Source organism: Platalea leucorodia (genome assembly GCF_965183815.1).
Source record: "Platalea leucorodia genome assembly, chromosome: 3".
NCBI lineage: Eukaryota > Metazoa > Chordata > Aves > Pelecaniformes > Threskiornithidae > Platalea > Platalea leucorodia.
The window spans coordinates 46,137,201-46,162,805 of record NC_138825.1 but is presented as its reverse complement, the minus strand read 5'-3'; the positions used below and the strand labels follow the sequence as shown (position 1 = coordinate 46,162,805).

General features: G+C 35.8%; 1 protein-coding gene across 2 annotated transcripts in view; it reads right to left on the bottom strand.

Moving 5' to 3' along the window:
• Positions 1-25,605, bottom strand: part of SIPA1L2 (signal induced proliferation associated 1 like 2) — an 86,881-nt gene that overhangs the window by 7,948 nt on the left and 53,328 nt on the right. For both annotated transcript variants that reach the window (XM_082305791.1, XM_082305792.1), the window contains exons 11-17: positions 24,131-24,234; positions 23,616-23,719; positions 19,764-20,152; positions 15,928-16,152; positions 13,189-13,342; positions 10,210-10,429; positions 3,385-3,516 (exon numbers count right to left, since the gene is read on the bottom strand). In XM_082305791.1, coding sequence (XP_082161917.1) covers positions 3,385-3,516; positions 10,210-10,429; positions 13,189-13,342; positions 15,928-16,152; positions 19,764-20,152; positions 23,616-23,719; positions 24,131-24,234 — 1,328 coding nt within the window. The remainder of the gene's footprint in view (positions 1-3,384; positions 3,517-10,209; positions 10,430-13,188; positions 13,343-15,927; positions 16,153-19,763; positions 20,153-23,615; positions 23,720-24,130; positions 24,235-25,605) is intronic.

The window sequence follows — 25,605 nt, the reverse complement described above, 5'->3', positions numbered from 1 at the left end:
ACATTCTTTCTTTTTGCTTCTTTAACTTCTCCTTTTTCACCCCAACTGCCCTCCCTAAAGCGCCACCTCTTTTGCTGTACAGTCACATCTAGTTCTATCTATTTTTTATTGTTTGCTTCAGGGATGGATACAAAAATATTACAACAGTGTACTTCTAGCATGTCAGCTGCTCCCTAGTTACTGTCTCTCTGCAGCTCCCACCGAAATAAGAGAAGGGAACTGGAAGTAGCCTATCCGTGTATGAAAGAAATGGAAGGATACCCCTTGCTTTTGAATACATGAGTGCTAAAGACGAGCTCTGGATAAATATCAGAGTCAAAACTATGTCCTGCAAAGGAAGGCAGTGCGAAGACTTAAAATAACGTTGCGTTGTGCTCCAGCTTACAGACACTGACCCTCAACAGACACAGCTCAAGCAAAATCCCTTACTGATGCAGCTTCTGGGGCCTGTGGAGTTAACACCTGCACAGCTCTCCATTGCACTGTGAGGACCTGTCTTAGGAATAAGAGAGGATTTTCAGGAGAAGTTTGAAGTAAATATTCAGCTTCCCACAAAAGTTCTTGCCAAGCAAAAGCAGTGAAAATGAAATCCTCACAAAGTGAAAAGCATTATCATCATACTTTCAGTAAAAAACAAACCAACAACAACAAAGTAATGACTTACTCCACCTTCATGGACCACAGTTTAAAAACTGCTGTTCTACATAGGGCCAAGGCTTCAGCCGGATAAAAGCTAATGCTAATTAATAAACAACCTAGTCAACTGTTCATTTTGGGGGGAGGAGGAGAAGCTAAAAATGTTCTTGTTACATCCATGAGTAAACTCTGAGCACAGATGATGGTATCAAAAATCTTGCTACTATATTTAATTATTAATCCAATTAATGCCAACATTATAAGTACCTAAAAAGGCTGTATTTAACATTAATTGAGATACAATTGCATTTTAAGACAGACAGATGTGGGATTGTGAGGCCCACATTATGGATGTTGAACTGATCAAAATATGTAAGTTGTCAACATACAGTCTAGAGAGATCACAGGGGAAAAACCGTGACCTTGGAATCAGATCAGTAGTTCTAATAAACTGATGTTAAGAAAAGACCTTGTACAAAGAAAAAACCTAAAATTAAGTCTTGTATCTAGGTTCTAGAACAGAACACAACTTTGAAATATCAGGTTGGCAAAGCCAAACTAGAGAACAACTCTAACATTAATTTCTTAAATCAGTATTAAACAAGTCCTATCTATTTTGTGATCTTTTTCATTGAAGGCTGGAGGGGTGGGGGTGGCTGGTTGTTTTGGGTTTTTTTGAGATGGTCCTATATAAAATATGATCACATTTTCAGTCAGTTTAATAAAAAGAACGAAGCAGTTTTCTATTCAGAAGTGGACACATTTTAGAATCATCCACTCTCTTTTTCACGTTGATAGAATGCAGAACAGTAGTTCCAAGCTATTTTTAAATAGTAAGTTGAAGCAACTCCTAAGTCAACAACATTAAGATACATAAGGAAACTGCATCTGCTAATTCATATCCAACGCACTCCCTCCCAGTGATTTTTTTATGACATGCCTATCAATTATTCTTTTTTAAATGACTTTCAAATTGCAGGACATAGGATAAAGTTGAACAAAGGCTTAAAAATTCCATTCCTTGTAAAAATTTCAAATTGCAGTACTATGAATTTAGTCAAAACATTTTATAAATCATCTAACATATACACAAATGTCTCTGTTGCAGAGTCCTAAACAGAAAAGAATTACATTCCTTCTTACAAAACTATATTATTATTCACTACTCAAATTCGTACAATAATTAAAAAAAAAAAAGTTTCTATCTTGTGACTCAGACCATCAGTTCTTCAGTGTTATCTACAGATATAGCTAAGATTTTTGCAATTAAAACCCAATAAGTGAATACTCCTTCTCCCTAGGATAGGGTACTGTGGATAGCTACATTGTTCTACCTCTCTCTCAAATTCAAATGGTAATTACACTCATATAAGACTTACCAAAGTGAAATTATTTTCATCACGATATTAAGTAGTAAAAATAATGAAACTCTATTAAAGTTTTCAAAGAAAGCTAAAAATACAGGAGCATAACTGGTACAGAATGACCTTTTAGTCAGCTGAATTCAAAATTCTTATTAGCATTTAAAAATAAGCACAAAGTTATAGAGTTAGTCGTTTACTGATCCAAATCTATTTTCAGTTGATTAAGATGTCAATAACAAATAGCAGGATGTTCCCTGAGCAATCAAACATAGACATACATGGGAACAGTTGTCAGATTCTCAGCGTCACAGTACTCCCTGCCAGCTACAACAGGCGTCTTTGAGCAGTACTGAACAGTAATGAATGCACATACAGTTAATCAAGTTAAGAAATAATACTGTACTTTAGATTGCTAATCATCACTGTTGGTTTGGGTTTTTAACAATGCCATTTAAATTAGTATAGTAAAGTAGTTCTGAAGAGCTTTTGATCCAATTGAAATTTAATCACTTCACATTTAGGGAAGGAATCAGGTACCAGAAAACTGATTCCCATGGTTGCTTTTAGTTAAAAAAACAGAAGAACATCTAATCGCTAACTTCACAACCAGTTCTCCTCATAAAGTTAAGACCTGTATCTTATATAATGATGACTTATTCACAGATACCTCTGACTTCCCATACATTCACTAATGAGAGTAACACCAGTTAAGAAATGTTGGAAATTTTAGGACAGCACAGCAACCTAACAAAAACACCCCTCAGAAACAACAAAAGACAAACATTCAACTGTATATATTCATATATACACTGAAACCAACATCCACCTTTCTGTGCTTATACATTATGTGTAGGTTTAGCTCTCAGAGAGGTGAACGAGGATTTTTCGTACTCAACCTGGTCTTATAATTTAATAAGGCAAACCTGGTCTATATCCTGCACCTCAAGTTCTGCTACTGGAAACTATAGCATACATTTTTGCTGTTTTTCAAGGGCTTATTACGAAAACTGAGAGGGACTGAAACTTCATTTGGACCACACATACAAATTTATACACACAACACAACAAACTCCCAGTTTCATTTTAAACATCTAACTTGAATACTTTGAATCTCTTTTTCAAAGCACCTGATTTTTCCCATTGATTACAGAAGGAACTTAGGCCCTAGGTGGATGAATTGTATCTAAGATAGATACTGAAAGCATCACGAATACCCCAAATTTTCAGTGACAATCTGCACTGAGAAGTGATACTGCCAAAAGAACTAAAGGGCTACGGAGGCAAACACTGGATTTCTGTAATTCAAAATGTGGCTATACAATATATATTTTTAAAAAAAAGTTTGTGTACTGAACATTGATCTTTATTCGAACTTTCCTGTTACCTTCAAACGCTCGTGCAGCATCTACCAGGTGGGACCAGTCTAGCCCTGTGGCAGTGTCTGGCAGGGGCATCAGGCCAGGATCATTGAATTTGGCTTTATCAGATAAGGACCCATCTGAGAACCAGAATTCATCTAAACAATAAACACAATAATTAGTCTTCCTATAACAATGATGTACAATTAATTTTGAAGCTATTATAATGAACTGTAAAAAATGTGTAAGCGAAGAGTGCTTATCTTTATTTCTCTTGTTTCTGTCTTTTCCTGTTCAATACTCAGTATGGGTGGAACAATTTTTAAACTTCGGCAGAATAAGATGGGAAGGGTCTCTAAAGGGGTTTTTGTGCCACTTTGCACATGATGTGTTCTTCGCATTTTCATGTGAATGCTGTGCGAGTAGGCAGCATCCATTCTTAAAGCATACCATGTTAAACCTGAGCACTGAGCAGAAAAGTTGCTAGGTACACAAAGTTATATTTTTCAGAAGGCTGTGAAACAACATACGAGATATTTATATGCAGAGTTTTATTCTGAAACTTAAATATTTCAGTTCCAGAAGTAACTTAAAAAATATCACCTGCTTTTCTTTTGATGCATTTGTAAATTCTAGCCTATATCCAAAACTCACTTTCACATTGAAAATACTACCCTATTAGTTTAATATTTGTAGTTGTGTATCCAAGGACATAAGACTTGTGTGCCGATCTCTAAGCTCCAGACTGAGCTGTAACACATTGTATACTGCAGATAGATTGTATATTAATTGAAATGTATACGCTATAAAGTTAGTTCAAACACAGCTTTCAGTTATGCAGTCTTTTAGAGAGGTACCGTGAACATACATCTTAGTAGAGAAGATGCCAATTTTCATAATTATCTTAAATAGTTTTACATTTTCCTTATCTATCCATAGCAATCTTCACTCTGACCAATGTGAACACATTAAAATGAATACTGCTGAACAGGCACACAGAGGTTCTTAAAACTGAACATAAACAAATACAGTCTTTATAATCACATTTCATCTTAACCATAAAGCTAGTGATACAATATTGTACTTTTATTACATAGTATAGTCAGGAAAAACGAAATTTTGCTTCAGATGTATCTACTTCTATTAAATAAAAAGGTCAAAATAGTAATTTTTCCTCAAATGTTTCAGAAGGAAATTTCCATCTAGTTATTCCAGTGATTCAGACTATAATATACACGAGGAACATTTTTTCCAGGAAAACACCAAACACAAAAATCAATGAAGGAAAAAATGCACACATACAAGTGGAAGATACATTATAGTTTAAGAAAATGGCATGTTGTCATTGTCCTGATACCAATGAAAAAGAATACCAAAGTCCATTTGAATGAAAGATTTCTGATCTGTAAGTCCAAAAAGCAGTAGCCTGTTACAGAGCATTCTACTGCACAGAGCAACGATTAGAGCATATCATATTCTTTGCAGAAAGTTTGTTTTAAAAAAAACCAAAGAGGAGCAGGAAAGTGAAGGAGGTTTGTAATCCTCTGTCAAAAATTAGGAGTTCTACAAAACAAAAACAATGCAGAAGAGGTAGAAATCCTGTTTACTGTGGAATGTATCTTGTTCTACAACTTATATGAGAGATGCAGTATTATTATATTACGATTGGAAGTGACTTGACAAACCTCTGTAGAAATATCTTGCTCAATACCCACTCTTAGAATGCAAAAGTGGATGTTATATGAAATGGAAAATGCAATATACAAATATATTCTACCCATCTATCTGTACTAAGATTTTATTTTCATCTCCTTATAAACATACACAAAATCTTATCTAAGGTTACCTTGGGGTGCAAATACATTGGAAGCTCAATATCAGAGCAATCTCTGAACTTTTGTATATGACCTGGGAGTTATAAGAACCTTATTTATGCAAGTACAAATGTTTTATACACCCCTGTTGTGGAAAACAGTCAGGATGCCTTATTTGAAAGGCTGGCAAGCCAGCTTTTGGTTCTAGACCAGCAGGCAGGCCCTAAGCGACAGCCCTTGCTTTTGTGTGATCAACCTACAGAGGCTGATTGTGAAATCTGTCAGGAAGACGCCTGTTCCCAGTGTGATTCTCCTGGCTTTCCAAATTAAAGTGTAGGAGTGATATATTCACCAGTAGTCATCCTTCATTATGCATTGTCTTTGTGAGAACCTCAGTTCACCTTAGGGTGGATCCTATTCAGTCCTGCATGAGACCTGACAGAGCAACTCAACTGCAGAAAGCCTGCCAGAGTAGAGATTTGAATATTGATAGCTCTGAAAACACAAGCGCTCATGCTGATGGCTGAAATTATAAGCGGAATAACTGAACAGGCATGAGTATGCCACAACAGAATAATTAATTTTCAAGATATAAATTATGTGTTCTTGTGCGATGAGGGCGGGGGGAGGGGAGAGGAAAAATAAAAAAAAAGAACAAAGAAAAAAAAAAAAAGGAGCTCTAATGATATAGGCCTCTCTGTGTTTTTGAATTTCAGAGAATATCGTTTGTATTTCAGGAATGCTCTAGGTGAGATGAATTATTTCTAGCCTCCTGTATTTGCATTTCCTCCCTGCTCCTCTTAGCTCGCTGTTACCCCCACTTTTTCCCTGTATGACTGCCACGTTAGCAGCTGCAGGCTACCTGTTTTCTTCCTTTTTGATTTGTGCAAAGGTGGCAAGTTACGCTTTAGCATGCCCACCTCTGCTTGTCTAGGAGGATATGCCTAATCTTGTAGGCCGCTATCTTCATTGCCCACAAGACTGGCTTTGAAGCAACACAGACTTTCCCCTTATTTCCTTTGACGAAACAATGTGTTAAGTTTCAGTTTTAAAGATTATTTTATTTGCTGTACTCCTTTTGGCACAAAATCATTGATCTTGTGGTTTCTGGTCCTTTCAGTTATGTCACTCTCTTCCTACGCTTTCTTTATTTTCTTTATTTTTATTATTGATACATAAAAGTATAAAGCATTTTGAAGAGTTCTTATTTTCACCAAAATTATATGGTCAGTTCAGTTTCCAACAGAGCTCCTCAAATTGACTGTCATCAGTCCCACATACCTCTGTATTCAAAGAGTAACTAGTTATACAGAAAGAAGAAAGATTCACCTGTCTTAACCTTTTCTACTTCCAAGACAAGTATCCTGCTTCAGTTGGAACTGCTACTTTTATGCAGAGACTGTAGATCATGAAAAAATATCTGCTAAGTACTCCTCACTTACTGTGCTCACACTAGACGTCATTTAACAAGATTATCTCAAAAGAGGCTGCAGCTGAAGCAACATATCAAGTCATCTGCAGACATAAATCCCACTGTCCTGTTCTTCTTTCCTGCAATCACCGATTATATCTCGATGGTCCTCTTAAACAACAGCTTCTGCTTGCCAAACCCCTCCCTTCTTCAGTATTACCTAGGGTTGCTCGAAGCCTCCCCTTCAAAGATGTCAGCCTGCTAGTAGACTTCCTCATGGCCATATGCTCACATTACTGTCAAAATAGCAGACATGTAACTACTCAATAACTGCTCTTCCCTTCCCTTTTGTTATTGAAAATAGTCTCATGTTCTGGCATGGTGGATTATTCCCTGTGTGAGAGTCTGTAACAGACAACATATATACTCCTTTGGTTGCGTGAATTATTTCATCAACAACCTTTATTTGCTCACTGAAAAAACTGATTTCTAAATTGTTCACGTTGTACATCATCAATACATGCTGATGCTCTTCCGTTTTAATACTGCTTCTTATCAATGAGGTTAGGTTCGGATTGAAACTAACACTGGTAGTAAGCCAGTTTTAAGACAGACTTTCATCTAATAACATTGTTGCAGATGTATCAGCTGCACTTCTGGCAGCCTCTTCCCTATGGCATGTACAATCTGATAACTTTCAGAATTTGTTAGTGTATCATTGTAAAATATTCCCTTCCTTATGACCCTCTTCACTGCAAGTATCCTGCACCTTGCTCCCTTCCTCACAGCACAGGAATGTCATGCCAGTGTATCCCTTAGGGTCTCTTTCTTTCCCCTTTCTTCTTGTGTTTCATAATAGGAGTGGCCCACGGTGCCTGCAATGTCAATCAGACTGCCTCCATGTGCCTTTCTGGGTTTCTGACTTGTGTTAGTACACTAGTCCTGTATCAGCAGTTCTCATTGTGTTCATTCTTTCCCTGCTAGTTCAGCTGCCATGAATTTGCAAGACGGGGATAGATTTGTACCTGCAACCATGTATGGCATGCTAGAATCACTCAAAGTGAACAGCACTGTCTTAGTTAGGGAATCTTTAATGTCCCTAAGGTAAAATTCCAGAGTTCTCAGCTACATGAGTTCTGCTTTCTGGGTTAAGTTAAAAATAAGATAAAATGAAACAAACCTTTCTACATTTGTGCACCGTGTGCAATCAACAGCACTCAACTGTCAGAGCCTGCATTTCAGGCTTTATTGAAAGCAACGCTTCCTTCACTTCACTTCCCCCAGTGATAAAATAATAAAAAAAAATCCTATAGCTTCATTTTCTCATCTCCTTCCCACAGTCAATATTGCACACAGCTGAAGTTCCTGTTTCCATATTTGCATGGTTGTTCTGTCTGATAATTCTGATTTCCCAGTAAACTGAAACCTTTCAGGTTGCCTATTATGCTTTGGTTTTGGTGCTGCCTTGCTCACCTAGTAAGCCCACTCTTTTCCTTGCTAGAGGGATCTCACAAGACTTGATGCTGCCACAATATTTCATGTACCACATGCTGAGTAATAACATGCAATACCGTATCTTTCTAAAATGAATTCCAGCCAAAACCACACTATTTCCACTGATTTCTGTAAACATTAAGTATTAGCAAAGTTAAAATGTTTTAAGATCACAAACATACGTATTTTACGAAAGACATTACTATGACAGCTAAGAATCCTGGTATCTGAAACTACGACCTCAAGCTAAAATTATAAATGAAAAAGAAACCTCTCACGTCACCACTGCTATAGAATGTAAATACCTGCTATGCACTGATTACAAAAACCTTCCTAGCAAGAGCCAAAGTCAGTTTCTGATATGGAGATACTGACTAATCTTATTTTGAACACAAAGGTGGGCAAGTCATGATGTGTTTGTTTTCAGAGTGTAATTACAGATAACCAATTAAATCTTCCTTGAAACAGCTATCATGAAAAGATCCTATATTGCTGGCATTGAAAGGCACTTTTATTAACACAAAACCAGAAGCAGAAAATAGAGGTTGTATATGAAAATAGCATGAACTACCTTGGATATTAACAATCAATCAGCTTCATTTTGACTGACAGGATGCTAGTTTCGTGGTTTTTTCCAGCTATGTGTATAAATAACTTTCTGTATCTAAGAAGCAGCAAGAATGGAAAATAAGGTGTTTAAGACAGAACTAATACACAAAACACCGAAATTTCAGTGCTGAAGGAGCAGTATACAGCTTGAGTGTACACCATCAATTGCCTTGTGTCAATCTCCAAAATAAAAGCATGCTAAAGGTTTGACCCCATTGCACATTTACTTTTACAAGAAATGGCTCTAAAAACACAGGCCTAACATTGTGAAAGAAAAAAATACAATCAGGATGCCTGATTATATACATAGCTCCTTCATAGACTACAAAATCTACTGAATTAGCCTCAGATGAAACAAAATTGGTCTTCATTCTCTGTGAGTAAAAGCAAAGGATCTTTTCACATTAAATTTATACTAAAGAGTTTCACTCTGATAGAAGAATATTTTTAGAATGGCGAAAGGTACACCAAGCATGCATTCCCATCTGAAGCAGGAATGTAGCACTTGTTTGTAACACCAGTTTAAAATTAACCACTGGTTAGTGACTAAAACTCACTCTCGTAGCTGAGGCCACTGTAACTAGAAAAGTGTTTTGCATATAAGGCTTAATTCTGAAAGCTAGCAAGTGACTGCTAGTTCCTGAAGGACACGATGAATGACAGAGCCCTTTTTATTACTATTTCTTTTAAGTCATCTGTCTGCGTTCTCTCTGGACATGCGGCTACAAAACTCCTTAACGCTTTCAAGAAATCCACCCACAGCTTCTTAACAATGGACTTCAGAGTCCACAATTGCTCTATTATTTTTTCAAATTGCAGTCAGCTGTGATGTAATATTGAAGTAGCTCACTAAAAGTGCCTTTTTTTTTTTTTCTAGATTGGGTGTTAGCCTAAAATAATTGAAAAGTGAAGAAATTTAGCGTTTTTTAAAAAACAATTCACTCTTATTAAATATATAAATATATATAAATATGGATATGTAAATATCCATAAATATATAAATATGGATATGTAAAAATATGGAATTCAGTTTTGAAATTGGAGATGACAACAACAACTATTGCACAGTTCCTTTTAAGACGTTACCAAAAGGATCATCTAAATAGAAGCTGTCCAGTTTAGTTATTATTTTGAATATATTCGTGAATATTTTAGTAACTTGAATGCACACAAAAAAACCCCAAATAAAAATATTAAAATATAATTTGCCAGCTTGGCTTAATTAATAAAAATAAAATTATAACAAGAAGTATCTTCAGTCAAATGTTGTTGCCTGTCACTGTTATCATGAAAATTTTTTTGGGAAGTGAATGCTATCTCCAAACATGATAAATCTGAACTGATGACTAAGACGAGCATAAGCATGTACTGCTGACCAAATATGCTTTTACTAGGATATCTAGAACACTGATTTGACATTTCATAATTTCACCTTAAAAGTAAAATCTAACTTAATATTTGGTGATTTGTTTGAGTTTATTACAAATATTCCAAACTCAGCAATGACAGCAACAATCACTTACTTCTCAGATTTCCCATTCCAGGAGTCAGACTCATTCTGGGAGGCAATGTGCTGTGATACGGTGGAGTAGTGCTGAATAAGATATCATTTGGCAAGGCCTGGTCTAGCATTGAACTTCGAGAGCTAGCGTATGAAGATCCTCTTCGATTGCTACAGATACTCTCATCAGATAGGGTACGGTAAAGTGTCCTCCGTGGAGAAAGGTTTCCATAAAATGAAAACTAAACATCAAAATATGAAGATATAAGAGCATGTATTACCAGTCAAAATAATTCACACAATCATATCCCTTCATCAGTTCTTGGGAGTATTTTATTGGGCAGGCACTCTGGAATTCTTGAGCTAATACAGAAGATTAGAGATTTGTTCCACTGTATCAGATCTACTGGGGCCTCAAAAGAGTTACTGAACTGGATTTTCATACTTCCTCTTAATATTTTTGAACATATCACCATGAATTTATCAGATACTGTATAGTTTTATTCATTCTGAAATGTTAAATGAAACCTTCATAGCCTTATGACAGCAATGTTTTCCAGAAATATATATAAGGTTACCAACTCTGGCAACATTTATTGAAGACTATACATAGAACTGTTTGATTTTAATTTGAAATGACTATGCTTTAATGTTAAAAATTCTGAACTGATACATGGTACAATATAATTCATTGGATGATAAAAGTGACTTGAGACACTGCATCTCTCCAGATATCATGAAATAGGCTTAGAAAAGAGGATAATAGAGTTCAGGGAAATTGTTTATGCATTTCACAAAGTTTCTTAAACCACAACCCAAATATCTACAGTAAAACAAGATGTTACTGTATTGTAAAACTGGGCCATTCCACTTCATAAGTCATTCTTCAGCACTGCAAATCCAGTTATTCTTCACATCTACAAATGTCAGTTATTGCCATAATTATTTTAACTAGTTTGTCCTGGATATAACAATTTAATATCCTGTCCTGTCTTCTTTGTAATTAATTATGAGTTGCACACTCCCTGTGTAGAATGTATGTGTAAGAGCAGTAGCTTTTTAAAACAGTCAATATAACATAGAATTAAAGATATCTACATTGTTACATTTCTGACAAAACTTGCTCACCGATGAATACTTCTAAAGGGAATACACAGAAACACTCAATCATGCCACAAGACACAGTCTTCACAAAATACTTAAATACACTTCAGAGTGCTAGTTCAGGAAAGCATCTCTCTTGATGACAATACAGGGCATGCTCGACTGTTAGAATGCTTAACTGTGTCCCAGAGAAAATTGAGGGAGATATTCAGATTCTAATCTAGGAAAGCATCAAAATATTGCATTGGTTCTAGAGATGTGCCTGAAAACATCCAGGCCGTGGGAATAAACACCACCCGAAACTTTATTTTAACACATATGTAAAAGGATCACAATAATAGACATAAGCAGCATCCCTAAAGGAATGGATAGAGGACATACGCAGCATCCTTAGATGAATGGATATATGGTATCCTTCTATAACCAGTGGTTAAAGAATACCAAAAGACCCTGAGCCTAATTAGGGACCACACTGGGCAAAAGGTTAAAAGCCTTCACCCTCTGAATTGAAGGGTCTCTGATCCTCAAGACTCCCAGCAAGCATCCTGCTGCAATTCTTGGCTGTTACTCAAGTCTCCTCAACCTTATACTGTGTCTTCTATCTATAAAGGTTGTTCACTAGCTATCCAAGCATGTTGAATGTTAATTGTTGGAGCTTTACAGACTTTCCTTTCAGGGTGTGACAAAACTTAAACATTACCTAGAGGGCTCATTATTCCCTGATCTATGAAGAAGGTAAACCCAAACCAAACCAAAGATGTGATTCAATTCTGTAGACCCTTACGTATTCAGAAAATTCCTTTCTGGCTTCGCTTTCAAAGACAACTGACTCACCTATACCACGATTACTACCTTCTATGAAGGCATAATCAAAGACTGGATACTGCCGAGTCCTACAGCTGGGGATCCCCTGCAAGTCAGGGCCCATGGTCCCTCTCACTTAGTGAGTTTTTGTTTGGGTGTCTTGGGAGGGGAAGGGGACAGCAGTAATTTATCTCAGGATGGCCACACCTCCTCACTCCTTGTTGTTTCCTATTTAGGTAGCCAGAAACACTGGCAGCTCTTGAAATCATCAGAGAAAACCAACTATTGTATCAATCATAAATCATAAAAACCTCTAGGACATTATTCATGAGAATTCAAACACATATAACGCATACTTAATGTACTGCATGTTAAAAAATATATATACGATCTGAATTGTAAATTCAACTCTGCACTTAGAGGATTCCCATGCATTACTTTTGTTCAGACATCATGATTATGCTATTTAGCACACTGTATAAACACAGCGGGTTAAGAGAGCATTGAGTTAATATCGAAGCGTGACAATTATCTCAAGTAATTTCACTGCTTTGTGCGTTATTCCACATTAAGCACAGAATTCAGAATCATGTATACTTTGTGGAGTAGTAAATTTTCCGTTCTCTATCTACGTTTTGTGAACTTTTAAATATTACAGATTGCCTTCATACTATAAAGATTAGATGTATGCTCTCCACTAGCACTGACAATTATGCCTTTTAAGCAGTTGTCACCGATACCAACATGAAATTGTGATTCAGACTTCAAACAGAATTGTTGGTACTGAGTATCACAGGGTTGGGGAAAGTGAGCTACCTGTATTCATGTGCCTTAACATCATGTGAGGTGTATGAATTTAGGCATCCAACCTTGAAAATGTTACTTTTAATCTTTGAAATTGTAATTAAATTGCTCAACCTGCACCTGGGAAATGATATTTTGGGACTTACGGTCAGTATTTATAGCATTCCCATGGAATATACTTTGCTTGTACAAAATGATACTGCCTTCTCTATAGCAATGTTAGGAATACCAGAAATTCATTTTTAAGGTAACTGTGTCTAAGATACACAGAGCTGAAGAAAGAGCTAACCTTTCTTCTCCCCTCTTCCATAGAGAGACTGTCTGGCAGCATCAACTTCAGAAAATCTTCTTTGGACAAGACTTGCTGGCTTTCAACAATGGCATTCCTCACAGAAGTTTGGAGTGGACTCGATGCAGACACAGCATCAATATCATCATACACTCTGTTGAGACAATTGGTGTTTTTAGCAAGAGAAGCAATAGTGCTTTTAGATTTGAAAGACTGCATTCGTTTTATGTCACAAAGTAAAAACTCATAGAATTATCCCCTGACACAGCATACTCTTATTTAGAACATTTTTTTGATTTTGTATTTATGAAATTGCTTGTGGGTCCAAAATGAAATTCTAAAACCACTGAAAAAATCAATTTATAGGAATTCTAAATAACAATTTAAAAAAGCATAATGCTTGTTTCTCCTAGCTTGCCTCTCTCTTTTTTACACACCACACTTCTCTATTGTTAAAGCTGTATTTATATCAACATTTCCAATAGTTCATCACAAAATATTTTAACTTTTATTTCCTTAGCAAATAAGAAAATCAATATTTTATAGTGTGATATTGTATCCAGCGTGACAATCTGGCAAAATGACTACGGTCATCAATGGCAATGTTTGAAGTGTATTGATAATTGATTGTGCCATGTGCCAAGTGTGTTTTATTATCAGCAATTTTATAAAGATCTTTAGATAACTAAAACAACTGTCTTCCTTAATTATCAGCATATAAAAATGTATTTACAGTCAACAAAAGACTGTCAAACTCAATTATTATCTTTCAGCTTCCTTCCAGTGAGAAAGGAGAGAGAGAATTTTAACAGGTTTACTCTGGAAATGCAATCGAGGGAACTAGAGATTCCCAATCACACAGAACATACATTTGAAGCCATTACTTACTGTCAAGTGCAAAACAAGCTTTGCTACGGTAAAGTGTAATTCTCAGTGAATTATATCCTATAGTGGCACAACATTCAGCAATTGACCTGATTTTCATCATCATTGCTAATTAGAGATGTTATTCTATTTCAACATAATTATCCTCAGAGAGATATTTCCTCTCTGTGACGTACAGAAAGCTTTCCTAGAAAGAAAGAGGTGAAGCAATGCTGTACGCCACGGAAAAATCTGAAAATATTTTCTGATCTATGAAGTGCTGCCATATTCAATTAATATTTCTTAAACAGAACTAGCTCTTGAAGATACTTTTCTGAATTGCTGTGGTTTCAGTCTAAATACCATGATTCATTATGTAATTTTGGTTTAAGGGTTCCATTCAAAATAAAGAAAAATTGTTTCAGGAGTTCATCAACTTCTAAATGCAAAAACTTGTGGGAATCAATGAAGTTACCACTTTTTAAGTGCAAATACTACTACGACTGAAAAATTTAAGTAATTAAAACATTGGGAGGAAAAAAAATGAAATCACCAGTACAATAACACAAAGAAACACAAATAACCAGGACAGGAAGGTAGTAACATCATCTGCTTTTGAAAATTAGGAATTTAAGAGCTTAACTTCATGCTCATATTTCATAGCACATATACTCTAGCTTATATTTTTAAATGTGAATCTTGCCATAAATATGGACATATATGCAATATGAGATATTAGATGCAAATAACCCATTCCCATTAAACAAAGTAATCCCATATTAAACATTTGAAAATCAGGTACTGCATATCATCTTGTCAATTTATCAAGATATATAGGGCTGAATATGATTTATTGAGAGATAGAACTGAATCACTTATGCACAAAAAGAAAGCAAGGAGGTTATCAGAGAAGATGATTTTGAAGATAACAGGAATTTAAAAGTTAGTTTTAAATAGCAGATTCAAGCATTACTTATTACTGCTGCAGCACTGGGAAAGTAGCATCTCTATCTCTATTTGAGATACTGTATCTTTTGAGGGCAAGCCTTCTTCTTCCACTTAAGAAGAACACATTTCTCGTGAGCTATTCCTGTGTTAAGCTGTGCATACAGCTGTTTGTTAGAACTGCTCTGAATATTTTTGTCTAAATGTCACTTTCCAGAAAAATAAGTAGTTTTATTGAAGCCTGCACATTTTGTAGGGTCTCGTGAAGAGAGGGCCAGATATATCCACACTTAAATCTTTTTCTTGTGGGGTCCTAACCACCAATTCGTACCTGCTCATTAAAAACATAGTCAGAAAAAGATACCAAAGAACCACTAAAATACCTCCAACTGGCATTATTTTTTTTAAAATTATCTACCATAGATCACTGATAAGTTTATGGTCATCTCTCTCATCTGTAACGTATTAGCTGATGTAACAGGCAACAAGTTAGTAAGGTTTAATACAGAAATGTCAGGAAGTAAGCATCTTCCAACTAACTAAAGGTCCTGGAGATTTCTAGAACAGGTCTTTAAGACCTTAATAAAATTGTACCTTCCCAATTGCTTCCCAGAGATTCAAAATGGAAATTCAGGATTTCTGACATAGCCATACGTTTTTGCCTACGCGTGCTTTCAGAAATTTCTGTCAGCTTGCTTTATTTGACACATGGGGAAAAAGATGGTGGATAGAACAGAGGAGAAAACAGTATCCTGCAGTTACTGTCTTTTTTTCTTTTTTTGGATGTACCTCTGATACACAAAGGTACAGAAAAAAACCCAAACATTTAAAGTGAAATGGAATTTGTAATTTTTCATCTTTCTATCCTGTTTTAGAATTTATTTTCATTACCCTTCTTCCCCCAAGAAAGTTTGTAAACAGAGTTCTTACTCATGGCATTCAGAAACTTCAGATTCTTCAGGTGTAGGACTTCCTTCTGATTTTTTCCATCCGATGACATATTTACTCACTGCTCCTTGTCTGTGGTACGGTTTTGAAACTGACCCAGAAATCTGTTGACTGCTATTCTGTGACACTATATAGACTTTGGAGGTATCTAGGGAGCCACTCTTTTTAGAGCAATGTGTTGACGGGCTTCCTGAATGATGTGACCCACTGAAAAAGTAAAGAAAATACACAAAAGCAGAAATGAAATTTGCTATACAACAACAAATCAGAAACGCTTCGCCTGGTATGCAGCTATAATTCTTAATGTTAAGTTTTTCTCAAGGTTAAAAACAAGGTAGCAATATTGCTACAGTAATTTTCCACATACCAGCAGCGTATACATTAAAGTTCTTTGAGAACAGAATTGTGATGAGTTTCTAAAACAAGTAATGTATATAATTCAACTTGCTGAAATGCCAATGCAAACTGATATGAATTAAAATTAAAAGACTAAGTTCAAGACATATATAGAATTCGTGCATGCAATTTTAAGTAAATATGTACACACACATTATTAACAGCATAATTTTTACATCAAGAACTACACAGGGAATTACCCCAAATATCTCTCTAATTATAAAACTTCTGTGCCTTTCCACTTCATGTTAATTTTGCCAGTTCATGCCAGTTTAAACCATGTCTTTCATTCAGTATCGTTGAGAATTTAATATTAAGAGAAGTAAATTTCATTTTAACAAAACCAGTCCTCTAGATAATTTTAATAGCCTCTTTTATTATGAATAATAGCACTAGTAGGGACTAATGAAACCTTTTACTGAAGACTCTTCAAATGATTTAAAATGAACTAAAGCAAACACTTTCTTGAAGAATAAATGCCTTCTTTTCATCTTGCAGGTGAGGTAACCGAAACATTCATAAACCAAGTGCCTTGCCTAAAATCAGAGGCTGGAACTTGAAGCAGCAGCTCCTAAGTTTCATTGTTGGTTTACGAATACAAAACACAGTGCTATCTTTTAATCTAATCCCAAGAGTACTGGATTAATTCACAGAGGACCAGAAAGTGTTGCTGAAAATGTAACAGACGTGTACTTTGCTGTCCATGCAGAGTCAAATACAAGCAATGCACATGCATAGATGTCATTAGATCAAATTAAAATGCCTACTCTGGAAGGAAGTTGAATCATTAAAGCAAATCTGCATTTAATCTTAAAAACGATTTATTTTCTCTCCTTTCCTCCCTTTTCCTCCCCAAAAAGTAGAAACAAGATCATGAGGTTTCAGGGGAAGAAAATAATGCAGATGATGTTAAAAGCTTTTTTTGCTTGCTATCCTTGCAAATATACAAAGAAATGATGTAAAGATGTGGTGAAGAAGATAATTCAGTTATGAAAAATTGAAATCTAAAGATGAAGCAATCATTGAAGCACAGTGTAAAACACAGATCAACAGCAAGGACATTATACAGAGGATTTTAGACTTCTATTTGTAACTAAATTTAAGAAAAACTGTGCATCCAGCCTCATTCTGTAGGTTTTAAATAAGGGAATATTTTTTCAAGTAAAGAAATAAAATGCCTATAAAAGCTTGGTTTTAGGTAATGAGTTCAATGCAATGGCTGGAACAAGCAGTATATATTTTTAGGATTCAAAAGATGGTCTATGTAAGAAACAAAGCAATACTAAAGGCAATGAAGCTAAGCTGTTTCAGCTACATAACATGAAGGTATTTGATAATTCATGTACATAATTAATATAAAATAGGAGAGATGATAGAACCATTAACAACAGAGCTGTGAAACAACATTGTGCACAGCTCAAGTCAGTCTTGTAGTTTGAGATACTGTTTCACACAGCAGGTTTAATTCTGTAAACCTTACTCAGGCACTATAGTATTAAGCTTTTTCAGAGGGTTCTTTATCTGATGATGTTATAGAATCAGACCAGTACCTTTCAACCAACCAACATCTTTCCTGTGCATTGCACTTTATTCAGTAAACAGAATACAATTTTAATAAAGAAACATTGCATTTAGAGATCAATGACTTTCCACCAGTCTGTGGGCTTGTTTCTTGAAGTTTTACATTGTTTTGCTACTGCAGGACAAGTTTACTATTTAACATTCACAAAATAATGGTGAATGAATGCCTCAATAGTGTTAGAATTTCATTGTTACAGATTATGCAGAAATACAAACTCAGTGTCTGACCAGCTGGAAAATATATGTAGGATTCAGCTGTAGATATCACATGCTTATATGCCAACTCAACTTTCTTATGTCTATTTGAACATGTCAGTGTTGCAGCTTCACAGCTATAAAATGAGATATTTTTTAATAATGCATGCCTGTGGGTGCTATATAGGTGATGCCAGCTTTTAAACCCAACTGCAAAATTATTTATCACTCCAACATAATTTGAAGGACTTTTAAGCAAAGTTTAAATAAAACAGTTGGTTCACATAACATAAGCCTGACATTTTTCTATAGCAAAAGGATTTGGCACACAAATTAGAAGGTGATCATTTGAAAACATTGCTATTGCCAAAGTGGAATTGGGCAATCCTAATGTGAGTTGTCATCTCAGCAACAATTACTACTTTGGAAATGCCTGGGTAAATCACTTACAATCTATATGCTTTTTTAAAATTTTTACTTAATCCATAAAATGCTTATTCCATAGAAGTGAGCAGCATACTACTTAACGGCTGCCTGGCACTGTAAATATGACAGCTGTCACACAAACACTGAGAATACATATTCTAGTCATTAGAAATCTATTTCAGCTCATAATGATGAAGTCCTAGAAGCATAGAGCTTATTTCTAGCACCTTAGAAGTCTCAATATATAAAATTAAATCTCAACACACACAAAGCAGAGTAAATCTGGAGCTTCTATATTATCACAGGGGTAGTGAAAGCTTAATGTGGACGTGTTTACCTACTTTTCATAATAGTCTGTAAAATAGTCTACACTATCTTCCATAACTTGTGGAAAAAAAAAATCTAGAAGTCAAAGTATACAAGACTAATTCACTCATGTCAGGCATATCAAGAAATGAGGATACAGGATATTATTTGGTTATTTTCCTGTACTGATTGACATTGGAAACAGAAAAATCAGAGGGAAAGAAGAACAAACAATTTCCTTCCATCCTTTACAGAGTAAAAGCCTTAACACATAGACCAAAGCTTCAACTTCAAAGTTGAATGGGAAAACATAAATGGGAACTGGGAGATAAAGGCAACCAGCTGTAAAAGTGTACTTTCAAAGTTTGCTTTACAACAGATGTACCATGCACACATTGGTAACAAAAAGAAGAGCGGAAAATCAATCAGAAATTCAGTTCAGCAAACAAAATTGTAACACATACATCACAATAATGTAAATTAGGGGGGATGGTATGCAATGCAGTTTCAATATATGTAAAAATTGTCCATTGCAATCTCTCTGATTACCCTCAGAATTAACTCCCAGGTAATTTGTTGCACTGTACTAAAAAAAAAGTGTGTGAAATAAGTTCTAGGTGTAAACTTCACTTTTACTCAGGGATGTTTCCCAACTTTAAAAACCTAAGCAATGTGCACAAGGTCACATATAAAGTCTCCATCAGATCTGGGAGTAGGACTAGCTATGCTTTTTAGGCAGACTCATAACAAATTGCCTGAAAATTGCTGATACAGGCATTTAAATACAACAACAACAAAAAAATCAAAATTTTTATTCAGTGAACTTTCAAAGAACAGTAAACAAAATAACAACAATGAAAAAAAGAGTTCTCTGTATGTTAATCCATAATCCCTAATTTGTAAGAAACGCATACCTGGAATGAGAGGAGATTTCACTTAGGTCTCCCATACTGCCTTCAGCTGTATGACTGGTAGAAATAGCAGAGGCATAGCTATGAACAGCATAGATTTTAGCTGGATCATCATCTGGCCCAGGAGTTTCAGAAGACTCGGTCCACTGCTCAGCGCGACAATGTACTCCGGACCTGCTGCCAGCAAGGTGCAAAGGGGCCAGAAGAGGAGCAGGCATGCAGGGAGCTGTATCAATTCCACTGTCAGTAGAAGCCCCCTTTATATATGTTAATCCAAGCAGCTCAGGATCCATCAGATCTCCAGAACCAAAGTGTTTTTCATCACTGTTGCTGGATGTATTACTGGATAGGGTGTTGCTGCTCGAGTGGCTTGAACAGCTTTTGTCTCCAATCTTAACAACAAGAAAACAAACAAGAAAAGACCCCTCTCAAATTAAATAGCAAAATATTTATTTTCATATAAATTACTGAATTTGTGCCATTGGAAGACCATTTTATTATTTTTTTTTACAGTATGCTATAATACAACTGCAAAGTGTGAAAAGGGCTAATTATACCAACAGTTTCTATGAAGTGAATTGCACAACTGGCTAGACACATGAAAGGCTGATGTCACTGCTAATAAAAAGGCTCTAGTTCCATCCTCTACGGCAAATCTTAAGATCACACTTGAATTTTTCTGATTATAGGACCTGCTTAACATCCATGAAATTGCCTTTCTGAACAGTTAAAATAAGCATTTGTCAAAGCTAGAAGCATTGGTCATTATTTGTTTAAACAAGTTCTACTGCAAATCTGAAAAACACCAAAGACTGAATTATCCTTGGCTTTTTCTCAGCGTGGGTGAAATATGCAGCTTATTGGATCAAATCCAATTGGATGTGTGGCTAGTTAAATTGAAGCCAATTGCGATGTATGTGTACCAGATGAAAGTAACTTAAGTCACAGGGCCCTAAGCTAAGCATGGCTATTGAAGTGGAATAATTATGTCAGGCATTTGTGTCAATAAAGTTGGGGTTTTTTCTTGTTTTTTTTTAAAAAGAAATTTTATAGAATCGGATTAACTTATCTTTGTGACAGAGTAGCCAGAATAAGGGTAGATGGACTTCTCTTACATAGAATGTAAGTGGGAAGGGTGACCAACTTTTTTATGAGATCGCCCTCCTAGCAGACGCATATAAACATAGGTGTTGCTCACACATTAAAGCAGTTAGACAAGTCAGCCTTTCCAGAAATGATACTTCTATTCCATATGGAAATTAACAGGCCTCAAAATTTGAGAAAATTATTTTAGAAAAAAAGGAGGTGTTACATTTGCATTCATTCTAACCTTTACAAGATGGCTGTCACCTTAAAAACAATGGAAGAATTGGCAAAAATACAATGAGCAGGTTTTCCAAGAAGAGGGATTACAGTAAGGTGTCAGGAGAAAAGGCATGTCACTTCTTACTGTAAATGTAAAATGGAATGAAAGTGGAAAGAAACAAGGTGTGGGGGGCAGGAAGCTCAAAGGCATAAAATTAACCCCAAAAGACATATTGCATGTATGAACCTTCCCAAGAATTTCCTGTATGTTGCTGAACATACATGCTTAGGCATCTTCCTGACCCTGCAAGCAGCAGAGAATCTGGGCAACAGCTATTGATAAAGACATCTTGAACTGCTCAAAGTTCACTATGGACATAGCTTAGGATCATTTTATGCATTTCCTTGTGCCAAGAGAAATTATTGTATGAAAGCTCAGCGTGGCCCTAATTGTTACCTGTTGTTAAAGATTGTGTCATTGAGCAAGATTTAAAAAAAAAAAAAAAAAAAAAAAAATCTGCAGGAATAGGATATTTATTCCAGGAGAACAAAGAGAGCTTGAAGACAGCCAGTGAAATTCCCCCCACCCTCCTTCCCCCACGTTAAAACTGATAAAAAGACAGCATAGACTTTTTTTTCTAATGGTTAAATATTTTACAGAGTTCTTGTACATTTGCTGTAGCCCTCAGTGTGAATTTCACTGGTGGGCAGAGAGTCATATGGCAAATTTAGCTGAACAAAAAGGGGATGCACAAGAGAACATTAAAAGGTCCTTTACAAGGTGATGACCATTTTTTTTCTGTTTTACAGCATCTAACAACAAAATAGCCTCATTTTATTAGTACTATCTTTATAATAATGCTGGTTCTTACTTTGTACAATATAGTTCTTTTGCACCTGTACTACATATATACATAGGCAGGCAAACACAAACATAAGCCCATTATGAAATTTTCTGTCTAGGTCCCCACCATCCTGAAAGCATGAGAGCTGCCGTTAAACTCTGATTGAAGTTAAGCACACTCACCATTTAACTTTGGTATGGTGCTCTGTTTAATAGTGATTGTTACATACACTGATTCTAGCTTCCTGTCAACTTTGGCTTAAGGTAAAAGCAAGTATTTTTGTCTTCATGTGCATAATTCTACAGCATGATTCTGTTTATGATAGTACTTTTTTCGAGAAGTGTCAAGCTAGATTCTCATAAGGTATCAATGTACATAAGATGAGAAACTGGTCTCATGTTCTTACCAATACAAGTCTACAAAATAAGTGTACAGATTCTTACTATGTATAGCGGGTTTTCCCATGTAACAAACACACAAAAAAAAAAAAAAAAAAAGACCATGCATATCATTAGTGTACTTTCCATCACCAAGTCATTGAGGCTTTTGCCATTACTGAAGACAAGCCACTAAACTAGGCAGACTAGAAATCTGTTCAGCATTCCCAACATACGAACTACATTTTTATAGTGCTTATTGACAATTATACTACATGGGTATTTCACAGAACATGACGGGTAGTATGGTGAGTAGAATTTCTTTTTTTTTTTTAAAAGGTGTCTTGGTTTAACCCCAGTCGGCAACCAAGCACCACACAGCTGCTTGCTCACCCTCCCCGCCCCTGGTGGGGCAGAGAATTGGAAAAAAAAGTAAAACCCATGGGTTGAGATAAAAACAGTTTAATAGGACAGCAGAGGAAGAGAAAATAATAATAATAATAATAATAATAATAATAATAATAATAATAATAATAATAATAATAGTAGAAGTAGTGATAAAAGAATATACAAAACAAGTGATGCACAATGCAATTGCTCACCACCTGCTGACTAGTGCCCAGCCAGTTCCTGAGCAGCAATCACTGCCCTCCAGCCAACTCCCCCCAGTTTATATACTGAGCATGGAACAGCCCTGTGGCCAGTCTGGGTCAGCTGCCCCGGCTGTGCCCCCTCCCAGCTTCTTGTGCACCGGGCAGAGCATGGGAAGCTGAAAAGTCCTTGACTTAGTGTAAGCACTACTTAGCATCAACTAAAACATCAGTGTGTTACCAACATTATTCTCATACTAAATCCAAAACACAGCACTATTCCAGCTACTAGGAAGAAAATTAACTCTATCCCAGCTGAAACCAGGACAAAAGGATATGAAATACTTCACTGATTAAGCAAGCCAGTATAAATGAAGCTGTAAATACACAGCTGAGTGTAGACTATATTAGTTTTATCTCCTCAATGCCCCAGACCCAAGCCCTCTTGGAGTTCTTAGTTTATAAACACAGATTAAGCACACTCAATTCACCCCACATGTAGGTGAGCATACACTTTGCCTCCCAAAACACACAGTGGTCTTCATAAATTACTAAAATGTATTTTTAAGATATATTTCTTTAAGCCCAGGGTAGGTTTTCTTTTTTGTTTTTGTTTTGTTTTGGTTGGTTTTTTTTTTGTGGGTTTTTTGGTGTTTTTTTTTTGTTTGTTTTTTGTTTTTTTTGTTTTTTTTTGTTTTTGTTTTACAGTTTTGTATGACATCCAAGTGAAAGACTTACATGTGAAAGTTTGTTTGGCGACTCCTTGCCACTGCCTTCTTTCTGTAAAGCCCGGTCTTTGTAGGAGCTCAGGACTTTGGTCGACGGTGCATGCCACTTGGTTTCTGCCATAAATAATTGTGTTTTAATTTCTGAGTGCTAAAAAGATGAGTATACTGTACAAAGAAAAAAGGCACATGGCTTAGCATCAGGTTTCAAACCTGTACACTCTTTGGAATCAGAGACGTGTATCTTTGCAGAATTTCCTAAGATCTCATTTTTCAATGATAATTAAATGAAGTTCAACCTGCTTTTCATCATTCATGAAGCTTTCTGAAGTTCAGCAGTAGTTTGTTCCAAGTATTATCTAAATATTCTACACCATATTCTGTTAGACTGTCTGTAACAGTCCCCACTTTTACTGTCATATTACATGTTCTTTGTGTATCAAACCTCCGCATCAGAAGGTGGCTGCACTTCAACAGGCACTGCATTGCAAAGAACAATTATTTTTAAGATACAGTGTTTTTTATTACCAGAATGTCTAGTTCCTTCCAAAGTTTCCTCTCGTTCTCTGCCTCCTTCACACTCCAGTGAGCCTGAACCTTGGTGGTGTTCATGGAGCAAAGGGGACTGGCACCTTTTAATGTAAGCAGAAAATTAAGCTGTTTGGGTTTTTTTCCTGGAGAACTACTTACATGATGAACAACAATAATTTTTACTCTTAAAAGCAAATATTTTTAAAGTGATTTGTTTAACACCCACCCCCCCCACCCCCCCATCAAGCAAGTATAGTAACATTTCCAAACACTGCATGGAAATATTTACATGCAATTTTTTCAACAGCACACTGTTATATCTTAAGTGGGAACAGGCCAAGAAAACACTGAACTTTAAGAAGAAATGCATTCTTGGGGCTATATATCCAAAGGTTTTTGCAATGGGGAACTATGGTAAGGTATGCTGAACTGCTTTATGAACTAAGCCCCACAGAAAGTAACTCTGTAGTTTTTCAGATTTTCACACTCAGAACATGTAAGCTAGTACCCGACCCATTGCTTTGTATTGTATTGCAGAAGTTAAATTATTTCACAAAGCAACACACTAAAATCAAGGTTGCTATTAGAAATAACAGTGCCGGAAAAATGACACAAGATGCATTTTCATGCATTTACTGTCAAAAAAATTGCCATAGTTTTATTTGAATTATTAGCATTTATTTAGCTGCCAGAGATTTCAGTGTATTCTGAAATTCCTTGAGGAGTCTCCAAGATATTGCATATATATCTGCTACATGGAATATCTTATCCACAAACAGTCATGCCAAAGCAATATTAAGCTTACAGAAAAGGAGTCAAGCTGATGTTTTCAATATTCACATTTTTTCCTGAAAAGTAGCTTCTGAAAGCCAAGTGGCAAGTCTGGAATGCTTTTATATTATGCTATGGAGATACTGCCATAGCTTAACATTTTATAACAGGAGCGTTTTCAGCAGCTGTATTTATACAACAAAGTGATAAGTTTAAAGTAATTTAGAACAGATGTCTCACATAATATTCTTACAACATGGACAGTATATTGGGGTGGTCTTTTATACACAGATAGCTAACTTCTGAAACTTCAGCACCAAGGGATTAACAGGGATATGAAAGAACCATCTATATACCGCAGCAACCTTTTAGGGAGAAGAAACTTCTGAAAGAGTGGTACTTTTTTGAGGAGAGATGCTAAGGAATGGATGCCACTGGAACAAGCACAGCAGGAAACAAAACCTTCAAAGACCATAAAGGTAAGTTTTTAATCAAATACCCTTCCACTGAAGCAAAAGGAGGAGAAATTATTATTTTATTCCAGTTCTGAGTTACTAGCTGTTTTCTGGCCTGTTTCTAGGAAAGCAAACCTAAGGACTGTTTGTTATTTACCTAAATTGTAAATTAACAATTTGGTCCTAAAGAATTAAAGCAGTATGGCTTTAAAATTGTATTGGCATACATGTTACATTAAAGATCAG